Below are 24,615 nucleotides of genomic sequence, written 5' to 3' on the forward strand. Positions count from 1 at the left end.
CTCAAATCTTTACCCCTTTCTCAAATCGTGCCGATCTCAGATGCCTGTCTGTGTGACGTCACAAAAACAGGCCCCTCCCATGATAGTTTGATTGACCGTAGCGTTTAAGCACAGACTGGACTGGTGTCTTACCTCAGACCCACCCTTTGTGAGCTGTCATCAGTCCGCCATTGTTTCACCGCTGGAGCAGATGTAGACAAGAATGACTCCTAAGCGATTGAGGTGTTCTGTTGTTGGATGTAATAATGAACATAGCAGTCGTCATTTACTCCCGACATCTGAGCCGCTGAAGACGCAGTGGATTACGTTTGTTTTTGAAGAGAATGCGCCCCCAATCTACATAAATACGTCTATGTTCGCGCGAATCATTCGTGATCCAGCTTCACCTACAGAAGAAGTGAGTGTAAGGTTTTTTTAATGAATCTTTTCAAATCACCTTTCCTAATGTGCTAATTAGCAAGTTTCATGATGAATGCGGCTAAAGTAAACAGTGATAGTTTGATTTTTTTATTAGTTTGACAGGGAAAGCTGTGCGCAAACATAAACACACACACACACACTCGCACATATAGCTATACATATATTCATTTATCAAAAAAAAAAAAAAAAAGACACGGTAAAAAAAGGGCACTTTCTCTCGAGGAAGAAAAAGGGCAGGTGCTCAAGCCCCCTTTTATCCAGAAAAAAAGGGCACTTTCTCTCAAGGAAGAAAAAGGGCAGGTGCTCAAGCCCCCTTTTAAGTCTATGTGTGCACGTGCCCGTCCTGTATTCCGCACCATTTCATTGCTGTGCAGTCCATATAACATGTACGCATATGGGAGATTTAATTGTGAAGGACATGTTGTTCCTCTATAAGTACTTCCCCAAGCTCTGCATGATAATGTATGTGAGTACAGGAAGAGCAGATAGATTAATAGTTATATATGCAGGCTGATGGTTTCATTTTTGATGGATGAATACAAGCTGTTTGTGGCTTTCCTGCCATTTAACCCTCCTCTTTTTGATGTCATACTGCCTCTTCGCTCTGTTTTCTAGCCTCTCATCATTATTGATCCGTCTCTGTTGTTTTTGCTTTTCTGCATTACCTCTGGCCTCTCTCTCTGGACGCTTGTTCACCTGTCATATTTTATCTTCTCTATCTTCCTGTAATTTCTTATTCCTTGTTCTGTTCTTCCACTCTCACGGCTTTTTGGAACGTGTTGAGTCATAAACATTCTGCATTTTGGATGGTTGCCTTGATCTGAACCTGTGGGAAGTAGCATACATGGCTTCCATAGATGTTATACAATACCAGTGCATTTGCAATGAGCCCAGTGGTAAAGTTAGAGTTATGGGTAATGCACAGGGCTGTTAACAATCTGCTCTGTGACTATTATGCTTTTGAACATGGATCTCGTGGATCTCCAGAGAGACTGTCTCTGTGCTTTAATAGCAGCTAATTAACCCAAAGGCACTCTTGTACTGCACCAGATATTTGATTCAGTTTGAATTCAACACGATCATTTTACACATATTTCTCCTTCAAACTGTTTACTTGATTGTTTTAATGCAGAATATGGGATTTTGCACTCTTGCTTGAGGGTGTAATTTGTACAGGAGAATTACATCACTGTACAGTTGATTCAGTGTTTCAGTTATTAGCACTCATAGCCTGCAGCTTGTACAGCAATGCAACAGTTATTCTTTTGCAACATCAGTTTGTCAATATGAGCAAATTATTCATAAAAGTACGCTGAGTATTTGCCATGCATTTTTATGTTATACTGACAATTGTCTCATTCTGTCACTTCTGTTCACACTTAACACCATAGGCTGATTAACCATTTGGGCAAAAAACAAGATATCTTGGCCACAAATCAATAAATAATTCCCACAAATTAATTTATTTCCTTGTTTTAGGTAAATTGTTGCCGCCTTGTACTAATTTGTTCCCTCATTTTAGGTAAATCAGTTTAACAAAGAATTAACTAAATGTAAACATCAGAAAAAGAACAACATGGCCACGATATGTATTTTTTTCTGCCTGTCATGTGTGGGGCTTCATAGCAACTAACTTAACTTTTTTAATTGGGAAAAAACATTTGAGTTCGCCTTTAAAATTGTGTAAAAAGATTATTTATATATTACAAAATGTATAATTATTCACAGTATATATGTTTATATATTGTAAATAATAATAAATACAGATTTTTACTATTATTTCCTTTCAGAAACACTCCTAACACTCTGTAACACAAGACCATATTGTTAGCCGTTTGATGGCTACCTTCTTCCTTACCAGCACATAACCACAACCTGCATGGATGCATATTGATTAAATGTGTTTAAGCTTTCCAAGAGCCCTCTCAGGCTGATCCCAGTTCAGCTCATACAGCATGGTGCAGGCCCATGTAAAAGATCTTACGCAGTGCTGTTTGTTTTTAACTCGTGCCGTAGATGGAGAAGAGAATGAATGCACGATCAGATTGATGCTCAGGTTACACATCGTCAGCATGTAGCAAAATCTAAAGATGAATTATTAGTTACAGGATGCAGGGCATATCATTTGTGGATGAGTTCTCAGCATTTAATGGGGTGGAGTGCTAGGGAGGGGAATGAAATATTCATTAAACATAAATACAATATTTAGCTGAATTCAAGAAAAGCTGAAAAAGTTAATGTTCTGCTAAATATTCAATAATTAACTTCCTCCTACATAAAATTGCAGCAGTAAAATTTAAATATAATGTATAATTTGGGGTCAGTAAAATTTTTGAAAGAAGTATCTTATGCTCACCAAAGCAGCATTTATTTGATTAAAAATACAGTAAAAACAGTAATATTGTGAAATATGATTACAGTTTAAAATAACTGTTTTCTATTTTAATATATTTTAAAATAAATAAAATGTAAAATATTTGTGATGGCAAAGCTGAATTTTTAGCAGTCATTACATTACATTTCGTATTTCTTCTTAAACTGTTGTGCTATTTTTTGTAGATATCTATTATTTTTGTGGAAATGTATACCTTTTTTCAGGATTCATTAATGAAATGAAATTAAAAAAAATTACTTTACTGTTGCTTTTGATCAATTAATGCATCCTTGCTGAATAGAAGTATTAATGTCTTACTGACCCCAAATATTTAACTGTAGTGTAAGTGTGCATATATAATTAATTAATCACATAAAAAAAGCTAACAAGAGAGTCAGTAGCAGCTCAAGTTTCTGTCTCCTTCTTGAGGCAAAGATAAGAGTCACTGTATGACTCAGGCCAATAAAAAAGGGGGTCTTCGAACTGGGAGTCTGCTGATTGTTGTTTGATCTCAAATGAAAATAACTTCCTCCTACATAAAATTGCAGCAGTAAAATTTAAATATAATGTATAATTTGGGGTCAGTAAAATTTTTGAAAGAAGTATCTTATGCTCACCAAAGCAGCATTTATTTGATTAAAAATACAGTAAAAACAGTAATATTGTGATATATATTACTAACATTTGAAATAGCAGCTTTCTATTTAAATATATTTTAAAATGTAATTTATTCCTGTGAAGCAAAGCTGAATTAAAATAACTGTTTTCTATTTTAATATATTTTAAAATAAATAAAATGTAAAATATTTGTGATGGCAAAGCTGAATTTTTAGCAGTCATTACATTACATTTCGTATTTCTTCTTAAACTGTTGTGCTATTTTTTGTAGATATCTATTATTTTTGTGGAAATGTATACCTTTTTTCAGGATTCATTAATGAAATTAAATTTAAAAAAATTACTTTACTGTTGCTTTTGATCAATTAATGCATCCTTGCTGAATAGAAGTATTAATGTCTTACTGACCCCAAATATTTAACTGTAGTGTAAGTGTGCATATATAATTAATTAATCACATAAAAAAAGCTAACAAGAGAGTCAGTAGCAGCTCAAGTTTCTGTCTCCTTCTTGAGGCAAAGATAAGAGTCACTGTATGACTCAGGCCAATAAAAAAGGGGGTCTTCGAACTGGGAGTCTGCTGATTGTTGTTTGATCTCAAACTAATTTTTATGAAAAAATATATGTGCAAGAATTTCTATCCATCAAGCTAAAGGCAATTTTAACTGCATTAAGTAACAGTTTTAGTGTATTATATTGGTTCCACTTTAGAATAGGGAACACATATTCACCATTAAGAGTTTTCCCTCAATAAACTGCTAATTTGCTAATTATTAGTTAGTAAGGTAGTTGTTAAGTTTAGGGATGGGGTGGATTAAGGGATCTAAAATATAGTCGTGCAGAATAAGGCATTAATATGTGCTTTATACGTACTAATAAATGGCCAGTATGCTAGTAATATGCATGCTAATAAGCAGGTAGTTATTAGTGAGAATTGGTCCTTAAAATAAAGTGTAACCATTTAAATTCCATTTGTGATTTTTAATAGTCTGTGGTGTATCTGGTTATTGATGTAAGTTATTGCATTGTTCATTATTATTTTGTGTCACATAATGTGTTTAAATGAATGCATTTCTTTTTTCAATGAAAATGGTTATAATTATCACAGTTGGATGATGGTTCGAATCGTGACTTGTATTCTGCTGTTTAAATAATTTTATTGGACATTACTTGTCTTAAGAGTTAATATTTTTCTTATGCTAGTAATATGCATGCTAATAAGCAGGTAGTTAATAGTGAGAATTGGTCCTTAAAATAAAGTGTAACCATTTAAATTCCATTTGTGATTTTTAATAGTCTGTGGTGTACCTGGTTATTGATGTAAGTTATTGCATTGTTCATTATTATTTTGTGTCACATAATGTGTTTAAATGAATGCATTTCTTTTTTCAATGAAAATGGTTATAATTATCACAGTTGGATGATGGTTCGAATCGTGACTGTTGTATTCTGCTGTTTAAATAATTTTATTGGACATTACTTGTCTTAAGAGTTAATATTTTTCTAGACTGCATAATCAAAATATTTTGAGTACAAAGTACTTCACTGGAGTTCTATCAAATATTATTATATGTATATTATTATACTGCAGTGTTTTATCAAGCCTGTATTTGTTTGATGCCAACTTGAATTTGGCAGCTAGTAACTCTAACTGTATTGAACACGATGTGCCCAAAATGCTGTGTGCAGGATTTAAGGCCCTTCTGAAGTGTCTGTCTGGAAAGTTCTGCAGTCGGGAACTCATCGGAATCATGGGACCCTCAGGGGCCGGCAAGTCCACTCTCATGAACATTCTTGCCGGTTACAGGTAAAAGTGCATGTATGCATGGAGAAGAAATATTCCAGAATTTGTTTCATGTTTATCCATTTCTAGCTTTTCTTTTTATAAACTCTTGAAGATTTCTGTCCCGAATCCTTTCTTTCTGCAGAGAGACAGGCATGAAAGGTCAGATCCTGGTAAACGGGCGACCCCGTGACCTCCGCACCTTCAGAAAAATGTCATGTTACATAATGCAAGATGACATGCTACTGCCACACCTGACAACACGAGAGGCAATGATGGTGTGTGTGTGTGTGTGTGTGTGAGCATAAGAAGTTTTCTATCGTGTGTTATTGATCAGTAGGCGGCGCTCTAGAATACATGATTCTGATTGGTCAGTTGTTGCCATCTGTGGACAAACTTTTGCATAATTATCACTAAGCGCTCTCAAATGATACAATAATTTCAACTTTAATCATTTCTATACAGTTATTTGGTAATTATCACAACATAATCCCCATCAGGATGATTTTTTTCTGAGAATGACCAGCTGATTGTACATTATCCCTTATTTAATGTAATCTTTCTTTTTTGTTTAGGTTTCAGCTAACCTTAAACTTAATGAAAGCATGGAAGTGAAAAAAGAACTGGTAAGTTTTTGTGCTATCACTTTACTCTATGTTCAGATAATATGTGTTCTGTTAGGAAGTTATAAATTATCATTGAGTTTATGCATTTTTTGAATCTAAATGATAATATAATGTGTGACAGGTGAATGAGATCCTCACAGCATTAGGACTGCAGGAGTGCGCTCACACTCGCACCATTTCTCTGTCGGGTGGCCAGTGTAAGCGCTTGGCTATTGCTCTGGAGCTGGTCAACAACCCACCTGTCATGTTTTTTGATGAACCCACCAGGTGCCCAAAGCTGTAGTGTTACACGCAGCCTTATTCCTAACCATAAGCCTTTCAAAAGTTGATGTTTGCCGTAATATTTCTCCTTTACAAAACATTTCCGTTTAATATCCCCAAACGGGCATGTGTGTTTGTTTCTGTATGTTAGTGGTCTAGACAGCGCCTCCTGTTTCCAGGTGGTGTCCTTGATGAAATCTCTGGCTCAGGGAGGCAGAACCATCATCTGTACCATCCACCAGCCCAGTGCTAAACTGTTTGAAATGTTTGACAAAGTAATTGCTGTATTCTAAAATTATATTGTTCTGTGAAAATATGTTTCTGGGTTGAAGTGTGTGAGGATGTTAATGTGTTCATGTTCTTGTTTAATACTCAGTCTGTTCTTCTTTGTAGCTTTATATCCTGAGTCAAGGTCAGTGTATATATAAGGGAACAGTCCCGTACCTTATCCCCTACCTGAAAAACCTTGGACTCCACTGCCCCACGTACCACAATCCTGCAGACTTTAGTAGGTCTACTGTGTGTGTGTGTGTGTGTGTGTGTGTGTATGTGAGAGAGAGAGAGAAAGTGATAGATAGAAATTGATATGCAGATCTTTATGTATGCTCTCTATTTTTGTTTGAAACTTAGCACTAATGTAGCAGTTTATATGTTCTATATTAGATTGTTTTCTGTCTCATTTGTTTGCTTTAGTTTGTCAGGGAGATTATGACTGAACAAACGTATCTTTTTATGTGAATATTTAATTAACGGTATTACTTTTTTTTTCTTAAAAATGTAACTAAATAAATACACTCAATATGTACAAAATGTACTCTCACTTGAGATAATCCATTCATATCTAGGTTATGGTATTATTCTACATAGGACAGGTCACCCCCTCATAGCTGCCATGTTATTATATAATATAATATAATATAATATAATATATAAAATATAAATGTGGAATAATGAATTAACACAATAAATATATACTATTGTTTAAAAGTTTGGGGTCAGTACAATTTTTTTTTTTTTTTTTTAAAGATGATATCAAATGAATGCTGTTCTTTTGAAAATTAATACTTTTATTCAGCAAAGTCACAGGTAATTGATCAAAAATGACAGTAAATACATTGTTACAAAAATCTATATTTTAATGTCATGGTTTCCACAGAAATATTAAGTGACAAAGCTGTTTTCAACATTGATAATAAATTCAATGAGTAAATTCTTGAGTAGCAAATCATCATATTAGTATGATTTCTGAAGGATCATGTGACACTGAAGACTGGAGTGATTACTGCTGAAAATTCTTCTTTGCCATCTAATAAATATATTAAAATAGAAAATTGTGATTTTAAATTGTAATAATATTTCAGAATACTACTGTTTTTACTGTATTTTTGATTGCATAAATGCAGCCTTGATGGGCATAAGAGACTTCTGTCAAAAATATGAAGAAATCATAATGACCCAAACTTTTTTCAAAATTGTGCATTTGTAAATGTATTTTTGTGAAATTTTAGTAATCGTATCCTGTTAGTGCTTTCAAAGACGTCATCATTCGCTTTGGCTCCTCTTGTCTATTAGTCAATCATTGAGCATGTGTATGAGTTCTGCTGTCTCTCTGCTGGCAGTAATCGAGGTCGCCTCAGGAGAGTACGGTGATCTGAACCCTGTGCTCTTCGAGGCGGTTCAGGGAGGCCTGTGCTCAGATGAGGGAAAGAAGAACTCCAGTGACAAGAACGATGCCACCACATCCTGTCCCTCCCAGTGTTACAATGTGAGCAATGGACACACACTCTCTCACACAAAATCTGTCTGTTTATCAGTCTCTGACCTGCCCACCTCAATTCTTATGTGTATTCGTACAGGAATCAGGCTACATTGAGAAACACACTTTTGCCACCAGTACCCTCACACAGTTCTGCATCCTCTTCAAGAGAACCTTCATCACTATATGCAGGGACATGGTAAGAATTGTCCTCGATTGTTATTGGCTGTGCCTAATATATTAAAGGCTAAAGAAATGCAATGACAAAACAATGTCTGTGTTCAGGTATTAACACACCTGAGAGTGATGTCACACCTGTGTATTGGTGTGCTGATTGGTCTGCTGTACCTAAACATTGGGAATGATGCCAGCAAAGTGTTCAACAACACTGGCTTCCTGTTCTTCTCCATGCTGTTTCTCATGTTTGCTGCACTCATGCCCACCGTCCTGACATGTAAGGCATTCTGTGTGTTTGGTTGTGTGTGCTTGATTCTTTATGAGCATGGAAAATAGATTTGACATGAGTGATTACTAAGTCTTTTTAGGTTTGTGATGGATTAGAAGCACTCATATTGGCTTGATTGAGAGTTATGGTCTTTACAGAACCAGTGGAGCAAATTGAATTAGGCACTGATGCAGTGATGTATTTCCCTCGCAGTTCCACTGGAGATGCCTGTGTTTATAAGGGAGCATCTTAATTACTGGTACAGTCTAAAGGCATATTACCTGGCCAAGACCATGGCTGACATTCCATTCCAGGTACTCCTGTTTCTTTATCTTTACATGTTATAATGTTAAATCAAAGGGAGGGGCCACTGTTCTAACTGATTGGAAGGACTTGGAAGGTTGGCATGTGAGGAGACGAGCATTTCTAAAGGGACGGGGGACATGTCAACCAATGCTTTGCTGTGTCTGTCCCACTTTTCAAATCATTCCATGTGCCCCAGGTAGAATCCAAATGTCAGAATATGAGTGCTCCTCTCTCTTTTCCAGATAATTTGCCCAATAATGTACTGTAGTATAGTGTACTGGATGACAGAGCAGCCTCCAGAGGCAGGCAGATACCTGCTCTTTATGGCCCTGTCCACCTCCACTGCCCTAGTGGCTCAGTCCCTGGGGCTTCTGATTGGAGCTGCATCCACCTCTCTACAGGTAGGAGGACTTCAAAACAGTTGTGGTAACATGCAAAAGTTTGTGGTCAGTAAAATTTTTATGTGTATTTATTTATTTTGATGTATCTTATGCTCACTAAAACTTCATTCATTTTGTTGAAAATACAGTAAAAGTAATATTTTAAAATATTATTACAATTAAAAATAAGACTTATTTAATATATTTTTATATATGTTTTTTTCCTGTGATGGCAAAGCTGAATTTTTACTCTATTACTCCAGTCTAAAGTGATAATTAAGAAATCATATGTTGGTTCGGTGCTCAAAAAACATTTCTTATTACTATTATCAATGTTGAAAACAGTTGTGCTGCGTAATATTTTTGTGAAAACTGTAATAATTTTTTTTCAGGATTCTCTGATCAAAAGAACAGCATTTATTTGAAACGGATATATTTTTTAACAGTGTAAAAGTTTTACTGTCACTTTTGATCAGTTTAAAGCATTAAAAATAAATCTTATTGACCGCAAACTTTTGAACAGCAGCTTATTGGATTGCATATACATTTTCTATGTAATTTTAATAATACATAGTAATTTAAACTTCATGTCAGAGTCATGTGCCAAAGCACAAAATAGGTATGTAAATAAAATATGTATAGTTTAATCTGCTGTACCCTGTATATGTAGTTATAAAAAAAGGAAAATGTACTTGTACATGTAACACACAATGAGAAAGTAATAATATTTAGTTTTCGTGTTTTTTTTGTTTTTTTTTGAGTGTGTGTGTTATGTTAAAATGAATTAAATTCAGCATTAAGCACATTTAATTAATATTTTAAAGGATTAGTTCACCCAAAAAATGAAAATTCTGTCATTAATTACTTACCCTCATGTCGTTCCAAACCCATAAGACCTTCGTTCATCTTCAGAACACAAATTAAGATATTTTTCAGTCAGTTGAGTTGCTGTCTATGCAGGGTCAGAAAGCTCTCGGATTTCATCAAAAATATCTTAATTTGTGTTCCGAAGATGAATGAAAGTCTTACGGGTTTGGAACAACATGAGGGTGAGTAATACATGACAGAATTTTCATTTTTAGGTGAACTTTCCCTTTAATTTTGACAGACTTAAAAAATAAATTCCCCTGCTTTAACACACACTTTTTTTTATTTTTCTATTTTGCAATTTCAGGTTGCCACCTTCGTAGGTCCAGTCTCTGCCATCCCAGTCCTTCTGTTCTCGGGCTTCTTTGTTAACTTTGACACCATCCCCAAATACCTTCAGTGGAGCTCCTATCTGTCATACGTCAGGTCGGTCAAGAACCATAACAAGGACAGTCCTAAACAGGCGATCATCTCACAGAAAACTCACACTCACACACTGATGTCTTCCTCTGCAGGTATGGCTTTGAGGGCGTGATCCTCTCCATCTATGGTATGAACCGCTCAGAGCTGGAGTGTCCCGGCGTGGTGTGCAAGTTCCAGAAACCAGTGGAGGTGCTGCAGCTGCTGGATGTGGAGGATGCTAAGCTCTACGTGGACTTCATGGTTCTGGGGGTCTTCTTCTTGGTTCTGAGACTCGCCACTTACCTAGTTCTACGTTATAAAGTCAAGTCAGAGCGTTAGGGCCAAAACTCATCATCAGACATACATTTAATTTCACATACACATAAACTCTCATAAATGCACATAATCTTTTTGCAATGGACACAGAAACCAATGCACATTGATTACGGGGCCATTGTTTGGCAGTGCAACATTTATCCTCAGTTTTTGTTACTTGAAAATATTTTTGATTCTCTAAGTATAGAATAGTAAATAATATATAAATTGTTCATTTATTTAGTTTTCAATTTTGAACGTATTCCATGCAGTAACGGTGTAAATGCATTTAGCCCTAGACTGAACTTTGAAGCATGAGTCTATTGACAGGACTGTTTTTACAATATTTACAATGACAATACCATAACAGCCCCTAATAGCATGTGGATTGGCCAACAGCCAACATGCGAGTCTGTTTATGCCATACTGAAGGATCATCACACTATCGTCTCACTGTTAATGTATTTCATTCAGACTGAAGAACGTTGAGGATGTCATCAAAATGTGTTTCGGAGGAGAGTGCACTGCATGCTTGGGGCACTTTAGGACATGCAAGCAGCAGAAGCGAGAACTTTGTGTGAGGCGTTCGGGATATTACAGATTATAAGAATGAATCGTCCAGCCAGCGTATCTTCAATTCCATTTTTTGTCTTCCCACAATGCACAGTGTTTAAGGAGAATAATATCTTCTGCGACCTGCTGAATATTAAGACTTTCATGATCTCCCAAGGCAATTCTGGGCAATGCATCAACGTCAACCTAAATCTAACCGTTTGAGGAATGTTGCAGCAAGTGCCCTTGATGTGAACTGCCTATCTTTTTTTTTTTTTCAGAAGGGCAACTGGAATACCTTGCTTGAGAAGCATTTTGGCATTTTGTCAGTATACATCTGTCCTGTTACCTTGAATTCTCTGACAACTGCCTTTGTGGTATCCTGAGAGAGAAACAGACAATAGTTTGTGGGCTTTTGCTCTCTCGTTTTCATCAGGAGGGATCAAACCTTTTAACTTGTACAGTACAAAAAACAGTGACCAAAAATATGAAGAACTCAATGTGAATCGGCTAATCACAAAGCACCACTGAATTGACTGCATTTAGCCAAAAACGACACATATCAAATGTCAGAAACTCATTTGCAATCCTAATCCTATTGAACATCTCATGCAAACAACCATTACTGTCTAAATAGGAGTCGCTGGCCTGTTTCTTTCTACTTCTTTTGTGATTTCCCTGGACACTTAATCTGGGATGTCAGGACATTTGTGGTTAGTTGCAAGTGACACAATCATACACCTGGAGAGAGAGGCTGGATGAACACTTTATGCCATCTTCAGTGGTGTGGTGTGCTTTTCGGGATGGATAAATCTGTTGTTTGCACCTGTATGTACACTTCCTCCTCCCTGCTTCTCCCCTCTAGCAGCCAGGCTATTCAATACCGCAATGCAATGCAAACATCTTCACAACTGACTCAGTGTTACTCTGGAAATCTTTTTGAGTCCTGCTGTGTGTTATGTCCTAATATAATGAAGGCTACTAATAATCTGAGTATATACACAAAGAAAAGTATATGTGTTATGCTTTAAGCAAGATTGTAAATACATGTATGCATTTTTGTTTTATTGGAACTTTTCTGGACATTCGTTTGTAATTAATTTTATTTTTATATCCGTAAATATGACATGCAATTCTGGAAAAGGGAGTGTTGTGACTGGAAAATGCATGACGAATTTGAAATCAAAACACAAGATGCTGTGACTGAGGAATTTATGTTGCACATGTGTTGTAATCCACAAAATACTCCCAAAATGATTGAATAATCTGCAGTGGGTTAATTTTAGAACATCTTTATTTTGTTTTAGAATGTTACCGTTGGGCAAGTTGACAGTGAGCATTGTGAGTAGTAAAAATGTGATATACAGGCTTTGATACATACAGGAAGTCGGCATTCAAAAAAAGTCAGTAGCATTTAGTTTTAACACGTAGTACTGTAAGGTACGATTGCTCTTTTTCTAGAACAATCTGTCCGCCAAAACATTGCGCACAGCTTTAAAGATGATCTTTTGGCCATTCTGCAATTGAAGAATTGCTGCTCCAAAATGATTTTTGCTTTTTTTTGCCACATGGTATACCCAGGGAAAAAACTAAGTCAGCTCTTGGTTGTGGATGTTTTCGGAGCACAAGCTCCATTTTCAGAAGAGCTGCTTTAGAGCAAGAGATCAATGAAGCTATTAGCTGCTCAACAGTCAACAATCAAGTATTCAATATTGCTTGATGCTAACCAACCAGCAGCTGCTTACACAAAGAGTGTTCTATATTCTATTTCCCTTTGAGTCATCGGAGAGTTTTAGAATAAGGAAATGTTCACCATCAAGAATCTGTCTTCTAATGGTACACAGACATCTAGTGTAGAGAGTTGGGTAATAGCAATAGTATTGTTCTGTGCCTAGTGAGTGATATTTCCTATCTAATCCTTGAATATTCGATATATTTCCGGTGGTCGTCTGTCAAATCTCTATTGTATACAAATCATTTTGAGTGTCTGTGTCATTAGTATGTTTCGATATGGGTTTCTGTATGTGGAGTCTTAGCTGGAAGATTTTGAGAGACACCCGGATGAGATCATATTTCACACACTCATTTAATTATGTTAATTTCTCTTTAAGCAAAATCACGTTCTTTGTTGCGCAGCATGCATGCCTTAAATAAAAAGCCTTTGATGGTTCTCTCTCAGATTGGAAAATAAAAAAGATAAGCAGGTAAAGTGCAAATCAATTTGCGAGATATTGAAAAAAACTTTTGTTAATTCAGTTTTATGTATGAAAACATTCTACAAGGTTTTGGCTTGCACAACAAGATGTGCAGAGAACAAGAGCATATAATGCAGTTTGCTTCCCAGTTTTGCTGCATAATTATTATATTTGCCTCATTAAAAATGCAAGTTATGTGTGCTGAACCATGTCCAAATGATTATAATAAATGCATTTATATATTACCTACACCTAATGATTTCTGTCTCTGTAGTAGTCCGGGCTACACATATTTAAAATACTCTGTAAATACTTAATGGATTTTTTTAGAAAATATTATTTGATTAAATTTGACTTTCTAACCCTGCAGTAAGTTTGATTTAGGACAGCCTGCTTAAAGGGATTGTCCACCCAAAATTTGAAAATTCTGTCATCATTTACTCGTACTCAACCTTGTGTAGTTCCAAACTTGTATGACTTTCTTTCTTCTGTGGAACACAAAAGGAGATATTTTGAAGAATGTTGGTAACAAAACAGTTTTGATTTGCACTTCCATTATATTTTTGACCATAAAAAAAAAAGGAAGTCAATAGGAACTGAAACTGGTTATTAGCATTCTGAAAAATACATACAAGTTTGGAACAACAGAGTGAGTAAATGATGACAGAATACATTGAATTTGACTGAATATTCAGAGTGTAAATTACACTTTTTTTTTTAATGTGTGTTGTTATGAATCAAAACCTCTACAGATAAAACGTTGAAGTAAATAATATAGCATAAGTGTCATCTAAATGCTTGGTACTGCTGCCAGTGATATTACCATCAGGACCTCTGATTGTATTAGTTTCCCTTACAAAACAAAAATATATGGGAATAAATTGCAAAATATAATGCGATATATTACATAATACATTTCCATATATAGGTAAATAGTGCTTATATTTTTTCAATATACTGCAATATATGCATTGACCATGTATGGTTATATATTGATACATATAAAAATATTTAGAAAAGACAAAAATAGCATTACATGTAATGCTCATAATGTTTTATCCTTTATTGTGCATATATATTGCACTTATGTTCCCATATAAATGTGAATGTATGTACACACATATATACACACGTTCACTGAATGAGTTACAGCAGATTTCTAGCCCTCAGCATGCTCTGCTTCTGACAGTTAAAGGAGAGTAAATCTTAAAGTTAAGTGTTATTTCATGCATTTTGCTCAATATTAATATAGTGGGAGATCTGTTTAATGTTATTGTTTAATGTTTAATGTTTTGCATGCTGGGACCAGCATGGTTTGCTGGCCTCCAACATGGGATGGTGGTTTGCTGGTCCCCAGCATGGGAATCAGGTGTGCTGGTGGACCAGCATAAGGTATGTTTTGCACACTGGGACCAGCTTGGAATGCTGGTGGATCTTTTGGGTGCTGGTATGATCCTAGCAAAACCACAACAAAATTAATGTATGAGTTTCTTAGTGTGTTCATAAATAAATAAAGACCGATTATTCAATTAATTTTAAGAAATTATTTAAAGAAATTATTATAAGAAAAATGCATGATGCAGGTTACATTTTAATGGGACAGCAAAACCCTCAGTGTTAAATGCTGCTCATTTTTCAAATGGTCCCACTCCATAGAGTAAAAGTAACACTGAACCAGTGTTGCAGTTAGTGAAATACAGTAATAAAGAAATACAGGACAAAAATAGATAATAAACAGATAATAAAAGAAATTAGAACAAGTTAATCGGGAATAACAATATACAAATTGACAATTGTATGTACAGGTATATTACAATATACAGTTTTGCATGTACACTTGGCCCTTGACTTTGGTTAAATTAATTCTACTTCAGTAATTGTTGAAAGTGTATGCTATCATTATTTTTTTTACAATATTCCATGCTCCTGACTGTAATGACATATTTTTTACTATGTACACTTTTTGGAATCAGTGACTGACAGCTGGATTTTTACACATGAGCTCTCAAATCAGCATTAAAGTCTTTAAAATCAGCAATTTGTAATTTTGAACTTTCATTATCGTTCTTTGCGTAAGGGTTGGTCTCAGAATGTCCTTTAGCCCGTCTCGGATTACACTGGTTTCAATATTCTTCTAAGTATCCTGATTACACTCTCTCAGAAAAGATAAAAAACTTTAATCTTAGCTGAGCCTTTCTTTTCATGGCACATTTGCAATTAGCAGGTTAGCACTGTTGTCCATCAGAGGGGAGACATATTGACAGCTCTTGATAACTATGGAGTCTTCTCTCCTACCCACCTTCCGTCTTGCTTCCCCTCATAGGCCTTCCATCTTCTGTGTCTTATATTACCTAGATATTCACAGTTTGCTGTTCTTAAGCAATTGCATACGTCAATGAATAGTCCTTGCCATATGAACATGCATTAACATTTTGTGACAGATGTTGTTGTGTTCACTGCTGGTGCAGGTGTGATATTTATAGAGAGAATGACTGTGTGTGGGTTTTACACCCAGGGGTCAGGAACAAAATGCCCCTCTTTGTGAGCACACAGTCAGATTAACCATTAAAAGTGGAGCAGGACAAAGAACACGTGAGAGAAGTATATCAGCTCAATGTGTTCCTGAGATTTACATCTTCCACCGACTCTGCTATGAGACAAAGAAACAGCTCAGGTACCTCTGGCTAACCTTTTTTGCTCTTCCTCACCGTTTTGACGTTTTGTACTATGCTTTAAACTTTTTTTTTTCATCCATTTATTTTAATGAAATCTGTACACTATACTGATGCTCATTGTTAAATCTTTAATTGTAAAAATGTAGGAGAAAAGAGGCTCGAGGTTAGTTTGAGTGGAATTTATGCAAAAACTTTTGTAGTATACCTGCATGGTCATGGATAATCCTAAATGAATGTATTTTATTTAGGGTTGCAAAAAGGTGGAAAATTTCCAGTAAATTTCGGAAATATTCCAGAAATTTTGGAAACTTTCCAGGATTTTTTTTTTGGAATATTCCAGGGATTTTTTGGAAAGTTTCCAGAAAGTTACCAGAAATGTTCCACCCCTTTGCAACCCTAATTTTATTTGATTTTATTTTGAAGGGAAAAGAAAATGTTTTGACTATTAGGTTGATAGTAAATCATGGTCACTCCATCAGTGGTTGGGTGTTTGTGTGAACTCAGGGCCATGGGTTCTGTTCATTTATCATTGCTTGAGGACAAAATACATCCAGTCTCTATGCTATCATTTCTTTGTATTTATAACATTTCTAGTTTTTAACCTGTAACCTTAAAATTGACCATGAGCCAGATGAAGCTATAAACTAAGTAATGTGCAGAATGCGGTGACATGATTCGTCTTGCCATTCTTGACATGTGCTGGACCTTAATATAAAGAGTGATTGTCAACAATATAAAATCCTTAGTCGATTGGCAATAGATAGTGGCCTCAGTATTGCCAACAAGGCAAACATCCAAAGCATATTTAACTAAGATGTTTAATCAAAGCCTATCAACTGAAGCCAAACACTACTTTGATTATTTTTGGCTAACAAACAACACATGTTCTCACTATGGATGACCAATCTAAATTATAAAGGGGAAGTCAGAGCAGATGAGCTATAGCCACATTTTCTGAGTCAAGGTCTGTTTATGAAATCCCAAGGTTAAATGTAATCTTTAAGGCAAAATGACTGATCTTGACTCAGTTCTAGGAATTTGTGTTTTTTTATCCTGGAATTTGAGGTGTGTTTGGCCTTGCTGTGAGGTTGTCAACATTTTATCAACATTTCCCTCACAACTATAGTTGCAGTACTACGGGACGCCATGGAACTGACAGAGTAAGTAATGTTTTTATGACCCGTGTACCTCCACAGACACACATCCACACAGACTGTAGCTTTTGACTTTGTGCTTTCTGCTTTGATAAGCACGCTCATGGACAGACACGCCTCACCTTATGGCTTCATCTGAGTGTACTATCTGAAACACTGTCAATGAAGTACCCCTGAGGAGTGTATATTGACTTGTTTATGGTAGTGCACTGGATCTCATTGGCTGTTGTGTACAGAACTTATCAGAGGGCAAAAACTAATTCTCTTATGTTCTCAGGTTTACCTTCAATCCCAAGGAGGGAATAGACAATCCAGCCATGGTGACTGCAGATGATACAGGTTAGTGAGATTTTTTATTATTAATAGTGTTAGCTGCTACATTGGAATTAATAAGGATTTCAATCATTTTTACTGTATTTTTTATTTTTATTTTTATAAATTTTTTTGCTCATACCACAATTGGAAGCCACAGGGTTTCCAAGATGGATTTCGCAAACCCCTGGGGGTTTGTGAGGGAACTGCAGGGGAGTTGTGAGTGGATGAAAAGCTAATAATTACTTTAATCATACAAATAAAGAAATAAAAAAATAATTAATTAAATTAAAAGCTAAAATAAAACCCCAACTAACTAACTAACTAACTAACTATATACTTTATTTACATGTCATGTGGCCATTAACCAACATTAGAGAACTACAAACATGCAAATCTCAGGGTGCATAGCATAGGATTATTTTATTATCAGAGTGACAGATAGTTTATAATATACCGTAAAGTGTACAGTTTGTCATTTAACTTTGACTTTGCTGACAGAGCCTGTGTCAAAGCCCTCACCACGTGTGTGTGTGCTGAAGAGGGAAGATGGAGAAACCTTTGGCTTCCATCTGCGTGTGGAAAGAGGGCGGCAGGGTCACATAATCAGGCAGCTGGATTCACTGGGTGTGGCAGAGAGGAGTGGGCTCAAAGATGGGGACCGCCTGCTTGAAGTCAATGAGATGTTTGTTGACAATGTGGAACACATGGAGGTGAGAGGTCATGACCTTTATTTTGCAATTACTGTATGTTTTTTACTGTACAAGCTATAAACATCTGTTTTTTTTTTCTTCTCGTGTGTGTCAGGGTTTGTAACCGAGTGCTTTATTATGTTTGTCTCACTCTCAGGTGGCCCGTAGGATTCAGGTGAGTGGATCACAACTCTGCTTCCTGGTGTTAGATGAAAAGGCCTACAAGCTGGCTGTGTCTGAGGGTCGTGACCTTAGAGAGCTGGCTAAAGCTAGCCGTGGGGAAGGATGGAGACCTCCTCGTCTCTGCCACATCACAAGAGATGCTCCTGGCCTGGGCCTCAACATACAGCTGGTGGAAGGTAAGAAGTACAGTATTCTCATAGATACATATAAAATAAACGTTTTCAAAATCTGTCTTTTTAGCAATGCTGTTTGTTTGTAATGTTCTTTTTAAAAGAAGGGAGGCTGGAAGTAAAGTGTGCAATTGATGTTTTATCTGTGATGTAGGTGAGAAAGGCAAATTCACAGTAAGTCCTGTGAAAGGAGGTGCTGCAGAGAAGGCAGGAGTGAAGAAATGGGACCAACTGATCTGGATAGATGGTGCCATGGCCTCTGAACTCACACACTCTGCTATCAGCAAAATGGTAAGCATGGACTTGTTTCAGATATAACGTAAAAAAAAAAATCCTGTTAAATGTATGGTTAAAAAAAACAGCTGTGGTTGTCAGAAATTGACTGTAAAAAATATAGTGACAATGTTTCAGATATTACAGGATGGCATATTGGTACCTGTATGTTTTACAGCTTAACCACATATTTCATCAAGTGATATAATGCCAATATACCATTGTATAATCTATTTGAATTACCAAAATCTGCTTTTTATCCTAAAAATGTACTAATAACTCCCATAATAATACAAGTGATAAAATAGACAGCCACATGATGAATCAGGATTCATTGTAAGTAGCCTGTCCCTACACAGATCATACGCACAAAGACAAAACAACATCAGGATAACACGCAAAACTTAAATAATGCAATAAACATGAACTTAATAAAAGAAAATGTAACAAAAAACATCATAAAGTATGTTACTGATTACTACATAAATACATAAATAAATATATCATGTGATGTGTCACACAGTGACTTCTGGGAATGTCCTTTTACTACATTTTACATTATTTTACAGTAAAATTATATAGTGCAATGTTAAATCATTTACAATTTTTCACTGTATATGGTAAGGTAACTTACAATTACCTAATCAACAGTCTGCTGTGTCAAACTCATGTTATGGGCAGCATTTAGATCTTTTATGGTGTTATGGTGTACTTTTATCTCAAGTGATGATATTTCCAGGTAAAGAAGTGCAGCAATCACATGACAGTGCTGGTGATTGACAGTGACAGTGAGAAGAGTTATGTCCGAAGGAAAATGCCCGTTCTCCCAGCCATGGCTGATGCAGAGAACATGCCGTATCGACCTCGCAGACTGCATCTGGTATTGGGGCCGGAAGGATATGGCTTCCTGCTCAGGCAGGAGAAGACTGGAGCAGGACGCACTGGTGAGAGGCAGCCACACACTTTGACATGCTAATTCATACTCTGGCATACAGTCACTCGAATGGATTGCAGTCTATATTTCTGTTTGGTTTTACAGTCCACATGGTGAGAGAGGTGGATAAGGGCAGCCCTGCTGAAATGGGAAGTGTTAAAGAAGGTGAGATGCTTCTTGAAGTGAATGGAGAATCCACAGAGTCACTGAGTCATAATGAAGTCGTCAGCAAAATCAGACAGAGTGGACAGCAGGTCACCCTCACAACTACGCCACCTCAGGGCCAGGACTTCTACACTAAGGTGAATATACAGAGTGAGCAAATAAATACTAATATGGGGGAGATTCTCCAGTTAAGGGCACTTTGGACCTCTTAAAATTGATTTCTCAAACGTTAAGAAAAAAGGAATAAAGATCTGGAATAAAGTAATAAAGGTCTGATTATGGACTTGATCAACCAAAGTGGATATTAATATAGTGTGTGATGCTGTGGATATTTTATATTGTGTGTAATGGTAAAGCCTGGATTTTCTAAAACAACACCTTAGCAGTCAATGCAACTTAACTTTGAAAAAAAAATTGGTTCTCAATTTCTAACCCATTTGGTAATGACACTTTATAAAATAGTTATGATATATAGATATGTGCATCCTTGTTACTTCTCATTTACATCATAACCAAATATTTTATTTTATAAAAACTGAATTGTTCTATAAGATGCTCGATGTAATCTTAATGACAGAAGTATTGATGACAGCAATTCTTTGTTACAGAAAAAAATAGTACACAAATAATATTAAATGAAAATATATACCTATTTTTAAATGATTAAAAATCATTTTGATTTAAACTTATGATACTATTAAAAACATTTAAAGAGAATAAAATCTATCCTATAGCATTAGCTACGAACTGATATTTGTTTTTAAGTTCCCCTAACTGAAGAATCACGCTTAGACACATTGATAATTCAATATAAAAGGATGAATAATAGTTAATAAAAGGATGAATACATCAACAAATGTTCATCCTTTTGCTTATGCCTGTTTGTCTCCTTGTCTGTTAAATGTCATATACTACTTATTCTCAGTTGGGCCTGTCTCCCTTGCTGTTCTGTGAGGATGTTACATCTGGTAGCCCTGAGGAGCAAAAGGAAATCCCAGTGACGCTGAAGCCTGCAGTGCCCCCTGTTGAGTCTCAGGAGGATGTGCAGATCAATCCTAATGTTAGATGCTGTATTCTGGAGAGGGGCTCTGCCGGTTTTGGCTTCCATTTGGCCTGCGTCCATCAGAAACCTGGCACCTTCATCAGCCAGGTACAATGAAGCCCATTCACTGCTAAATCAGCCTTTAGACGATACTGACTTCAGAGGTGAATAGAAATGAAGCATTGTTCGGTGGGGATTCTTCACAGAAGTATACGCTTGGAAAATCAGCCTTAGGCCACATATAGTGGACTGAATATAATATCCAGGGTGTCATCTGTTAGAAATTATAGAACACTAAAAGTAAAATATATATAATTGCATGTAAACTAAATGATAAACTTATAATGACGGTATATATTATTTTACATTTTCAGGTAGCAGCAGAAGGCCCAGGACAGACTTCAGGTCTCCTTCAGGGTGATGTGGTGGTGGAGGTGAATGGACAGAATGTGGAGAAAAAGTCTGTGGAGGATGTGATCTTACATGTGAAAAGAGGAGGAGACACTCTTTCTTTACTAGTAGTAGATCAGAAAGGTTATGACTGGCTGAAGAAAAATGGGAAGCCAATCACTGTGAACAAACTAGCACCAATCTCTGAGGTAGCAATAATGTATAGCTTACTGATTAATTGCATTAAGTGTGATTAGCCTATATCACACAAACCTCAAAACTCAAAAGCATCATTCATCACATGCACTTTATTTATATAAGTTCATGTATTTGTTACAGGTGGAGGAAAACCTTTCAAGTGCTGCTGAACCACCAATACTGAAGACTGATGAATTGTGTGATGTCCAGACTAATAGTCCACCTAGTGGTGATGGCCATTAAAACAAGTGCTTTGAGAATGATGTTTAAAGGCAGAGTAAGCTATTTCTGGTAGCCAATGTTGATATTTGATCACTGGGTAGCTCATTTCTCTGACCTACATTGCCTAAACCTTGGGAATCATTCCCTTGCACATAGTCATAATCATTCAGAGTGCTGTGAATACATAAAAGTTATATCTCTGGATGTAAAAATACAGTATGCATAGCAGGAAGACAGAAATGAACAGAAATGAAAAATTTTAATTTCTGTGTCTCTGAGAATTATTATCTAAGTACTTTAAAATGTGTTCACTGTGTGTTCTGCCAGGTTACGACTTATGAAACTACCATATCAGGATTGTCATTTCGATCCTAAATAGCCTAAATTACAATGAGGTCATATGTATTTTTCTTTTTTTTCCCCAAATAAAAAATTTAAATATAATAATATTACAAATGAAAAATAATGTGTGATAAATGTCTCTGATTCATCATGAATGATATTTCAGGAACATATTTTTGTGTTCTTGTTGTCCTGACCTAGGCCACTGATACTACATTAATAATTAATAATAAGTAAATATTTACACTATTTGCCTTAACAAGACTGATACATGGAAGATAATATAGCCCTTTATACAGTCCTTTAGCATTAGCAGTAGCACTTATTTAAGCCGCCATTATTTATAGCTATGAAAAGCATTTAATACCGTATTTAATTTTGGATAAAAATATTTTATTTTCATAAACATACTTTTTTCATTGTTATAACACTGAGGTTATATAGATTATAGATTTTAGATATAGATATATACATATATGCTATATAGATTTTTCTTTTAAAATACATCATGCTCGCAATTTCAGTCAGGCGTATATTCTGCCTCCTCGATCGAAGGTCCTTCGCTGGAGGTGACATTCATTGAAGGGCCCCGGTTCGTGGAGAAAAGCGACGAAAAAACCTTCACAGTCACAGAAATCATGGCCCAGACGGTACAGAAACTTGTGGCTAAAGTGCCAACGTTGGTCGGCGGTAAGAATAATCCCATTTTCCTCAAGCTATAGAAGATGTATTTCTTCGAAAGATTTGTTTTGAGCTGTGTGCTTCTGGTTTCCGCAGCTGTTAGAACAGGCCGCGTAAATGAGCAAATCACGCATTAAATCAATCAAACATTACATTTAACGTTACTATGTACACAGCAAGTGTGGTGATACGCTGACTTTTCCTTCTAGCAAATGACCAACAAGTGTGTTAGTTAATGGTCTAGTGTTTTACTCCGTTTATAGCTGACACAATTCATTCTGAACGCGCACTACAGCAGCGTTATGCTGAAGCTGACAGAACTGAACATTGGCCCAATGTCAACGTGTGAAGATACATTCAAATCAAACACGTAGATTTTTCCTATGGCACTGGCTTTGTAAAGTTTCCTTCATAAATGGAAATGTGACTTATATTTTGTGTATGTTTTCTTGATCAACGACTGTAATGATATATTACAGCCGCTGTGAACTACTCCAAGCCCCGGCTAGCTACATTCTGGTATTATGCTCGTGTGGAGCTGGTGCCTCCCACCCCTGCCGAGATCCCCAAGGCCATCAGCGGCTTCCAGGATCTCCTCAAGGGCTTCCAGTCAGGACGGCTCGGTCAGACCACAGTCAGGGTTAGTATGGATTGAATTGTTTAAATTTTGTTTTGCATTTAAAATTGAACTTTTCCTTGAAGTCTGACAATGTTGGCACAAAATAACTACCTTAAGTGTATTATCCAAAACACATCTGCTTTGGGAGAGGCACAGCTGTCATATTTCAAATATGTATTTGTCTAAAGGCCCAGGTATACTTCACTTTCCGCGTTCCTTTCCATCTCGCGCACAGCCGCGTCCGCACAGCTTTCAAATGGCACTTTTCCACTGCATGGTACATACGGTTCACTTTTGGGGGGTTTTCCACTGGGTACAGTACCTGGTACCTGGTACTTTTTTTAGTACCACCTCGGTTGAGGTTTCAAGTGAACCGTACTGTTACCAAAATCACGGATTGGCCGGAGAGAATCGTCACTACCTGCATCACTGAACTTGCGACACAAATGCAACAGAACCGCTAGATTTAAATCAGCACAGCCAGCGAAGGATCAAACTAGGGATGCTCCAATCCGCCTTTTTCGCCTCCGATACCTAGGGTTCGGTATTGGCCGATACAGATACCGATCTGATACCAGTGACATTTTTTTTCCCTCATTTAAATAAATGTAGAATTTATATATCTCTGTGTGTGGAACTGATAATCGTTCTTTCACAATCTACTAGATACAGACTACTTCATTATAAAGAAAAATAAAATAAACAATAAATATGAAAAAATATAGGCCTATGTATATTTATTATCTATGACAAAAATTTATCATAAACTAGGTTACTGGATAATTCGGCAGCAAAAGTTATTCAAGAAAAATCAGTGCACAATAATTTTAGAAATCCAAACATTTAATAAAAAAACAATATTTTGTGGGGAACAAATAAAAGTGTTGCACTAAATATGGTAAAATGTTACACATTGCTATTTGTATTATAAAATCCATTCATTAAAAACATTCATATATATGTTTAAGTATATACTATAAAATTAAAATAAATTTCTTTTGAATGTATAGCATATTTTTTAATAAGGAAACAACATGTGATAGATACGATAGGACAAAACAAATACAGTGCAGCACGAACTGTTTTTATACACTGGATGCGCACATTGTAAGCGCTTCGTGTTAAAAACTGCAAAGCACAAAGGGAAGAGAAATTGATGCGTAGTGTATTATATCTGTGCAACAGTTATTGAGCCTTTCTTTTAACAGTTTTAAATTTCAGTAACTGTGTACGTTAAAAACAATTTATAGTCTTTTCTACGCC

General features: G+C 36.1%; 3 protein-coding genes across 3 annotated transcripts in view; all 3 read left to right on the forward strand.

Moving 5' to 3' along the window:
* Positions 1–13,540, forward strand: part of LOC107722792 (ATP-binding cassette sub-family G member 4-like) — a 20,886-nt gene extending 7,346 nt beyond the window's left edge. Inside the window, exons 3-15 of the mRNA XM_016531271.1 lie at positions 5,102–5,219; positions 5,341–5,473; positions 5,771–5,821; positions 5,943–6,088; positions 6,234–6,357; positions 6,476–6,590; positions 7,702–7,847; positions 7,939–8,037; positions 8,124–8,292; positions 8,497–8,597; positions 8,832–8,990; positions 10,144–10,262; positions 10,352–13,540. Of these exons, the coding sequence (XP_016386757.1) occupies positions 5,102–5,219; positions 5,341–5,473; positions 5,771–5,821; positions 5,943–6,088; positions 6,234–6,357; positions 6,476–6,590; positions 7,702–7,847; positions 7,939–8,037; positions 8,124–8,292; positions 8,497–8,597; positions 8,832–8,990; positions 10,144–10,262; positions 10,352–10,577 (1,706 nt within the window). The 3' untranslated portion in view covers positions 10,578–13,540. The remainder of the gene's footprint in view (positions 1–5,101; positions 5,220–5,340; positions 5,474–5,770; positions 5,822–5,942; positions 6,089–6,233; positions 6,358–6,475; positions 6,591–7,701; positions 7,848–7,938; positions 8,038–8,123; positions 8,293–8,496; positions 8,598–8,831; positions 8,991–10,143; positions 10,263–10,351) is intronic.
* A 1,095-nt stretch (positions 13,541–14,635) lies between these two features.
* Positions 14,636–21,753, forward strand: LOC107722765 (Na(+)/H(+) exchange regulatory cofactor NHE-RF3-like). Its single transcript, XM_016531234.1, has 11 exons — positions 14,636–14,747; positions 17,102–17,135; positions 17,407–17,468; positions 17,943–18,154; positions 18,291–18,492; positions 18,641–18,777; positions 19,499–19,703; positions 19,799–19,995; positions 20,784–21,008; positions 21,275–21,499; positions 21,630–21,753. Exons 1-11 carry the CDS (start codon positions 14,636–14,638, stop codon positions 21,729–21,731), a joined length of 1,713 nt encoding a protein of 570 aa, XP_016386720.1. The 3' UTR covers positions 21,732–21,753.
* Positions 21,754–22,580: 827 nt separating this feature from the next.
* LOC107722787 (ATP synthase subunit g, mitochondrial-like) overlaps positions 22,581–24,615 on the forward strand; it is an 11,237-nt gene continuing 9,202 nt past the window's right edge. The window contains exons 1-2 of the mRNA XM_016531262.1: positions 22,581–22,742; positions 23,213–23,373. Coding sequence (XP_016386748.1) covers positions 22,691–22,742; positions 23,213–23,373 — 213 coding nt within the window. The 5' untranslated portion in view covers positions 22,581–22,690. The remainder of the gene's footprint in view (positions 22,743–23,212; positions 23,374–24,615) is intronic.

This window comes from Sinocyclocheilus rhinocerous, unplaced genomic scaffold (assembly GCF_001515625.1).
Source record: "Sinocyclocheilus rhinocerous isolate Xijiao unplaced genomic scaffold, SAMN03320098_v1.1 scaffold544, whole genome shotgun sequence".
In the NCBI taxonomy this organism is placed as follows: domain Eukaryota; kingdom Metazoa; phylum Chordata; class Actinopteri; order Cypriniformes; family Cyprinidae; genus Sinocyclocheilus; species Sinocyclocheilus rhinocerous.

Coding starts and splice junctions, on each gene's coding strand:
- LOC107722765 (XM_016531234.1), top strand. CDS start 14,636: ATGGTGGTTTGCTGGTCCCCAGCATGGGAATCAGGTGTGCTGGTGGAC. Junction 14,748..17,101: donor GGTGGATCTTTTGGGTGCTG/GTATGATCCTAG, acceptor TCACAACTATAG/TTGCAGTACTACGGGACGCC. Junction 21,009..21,274: donor CTGGCACCTTCATCAGCCAG/GTACAATGAAGC, acceptor TTACATTTTCAG/GTAGCAGCAGAAGGCCCAGG.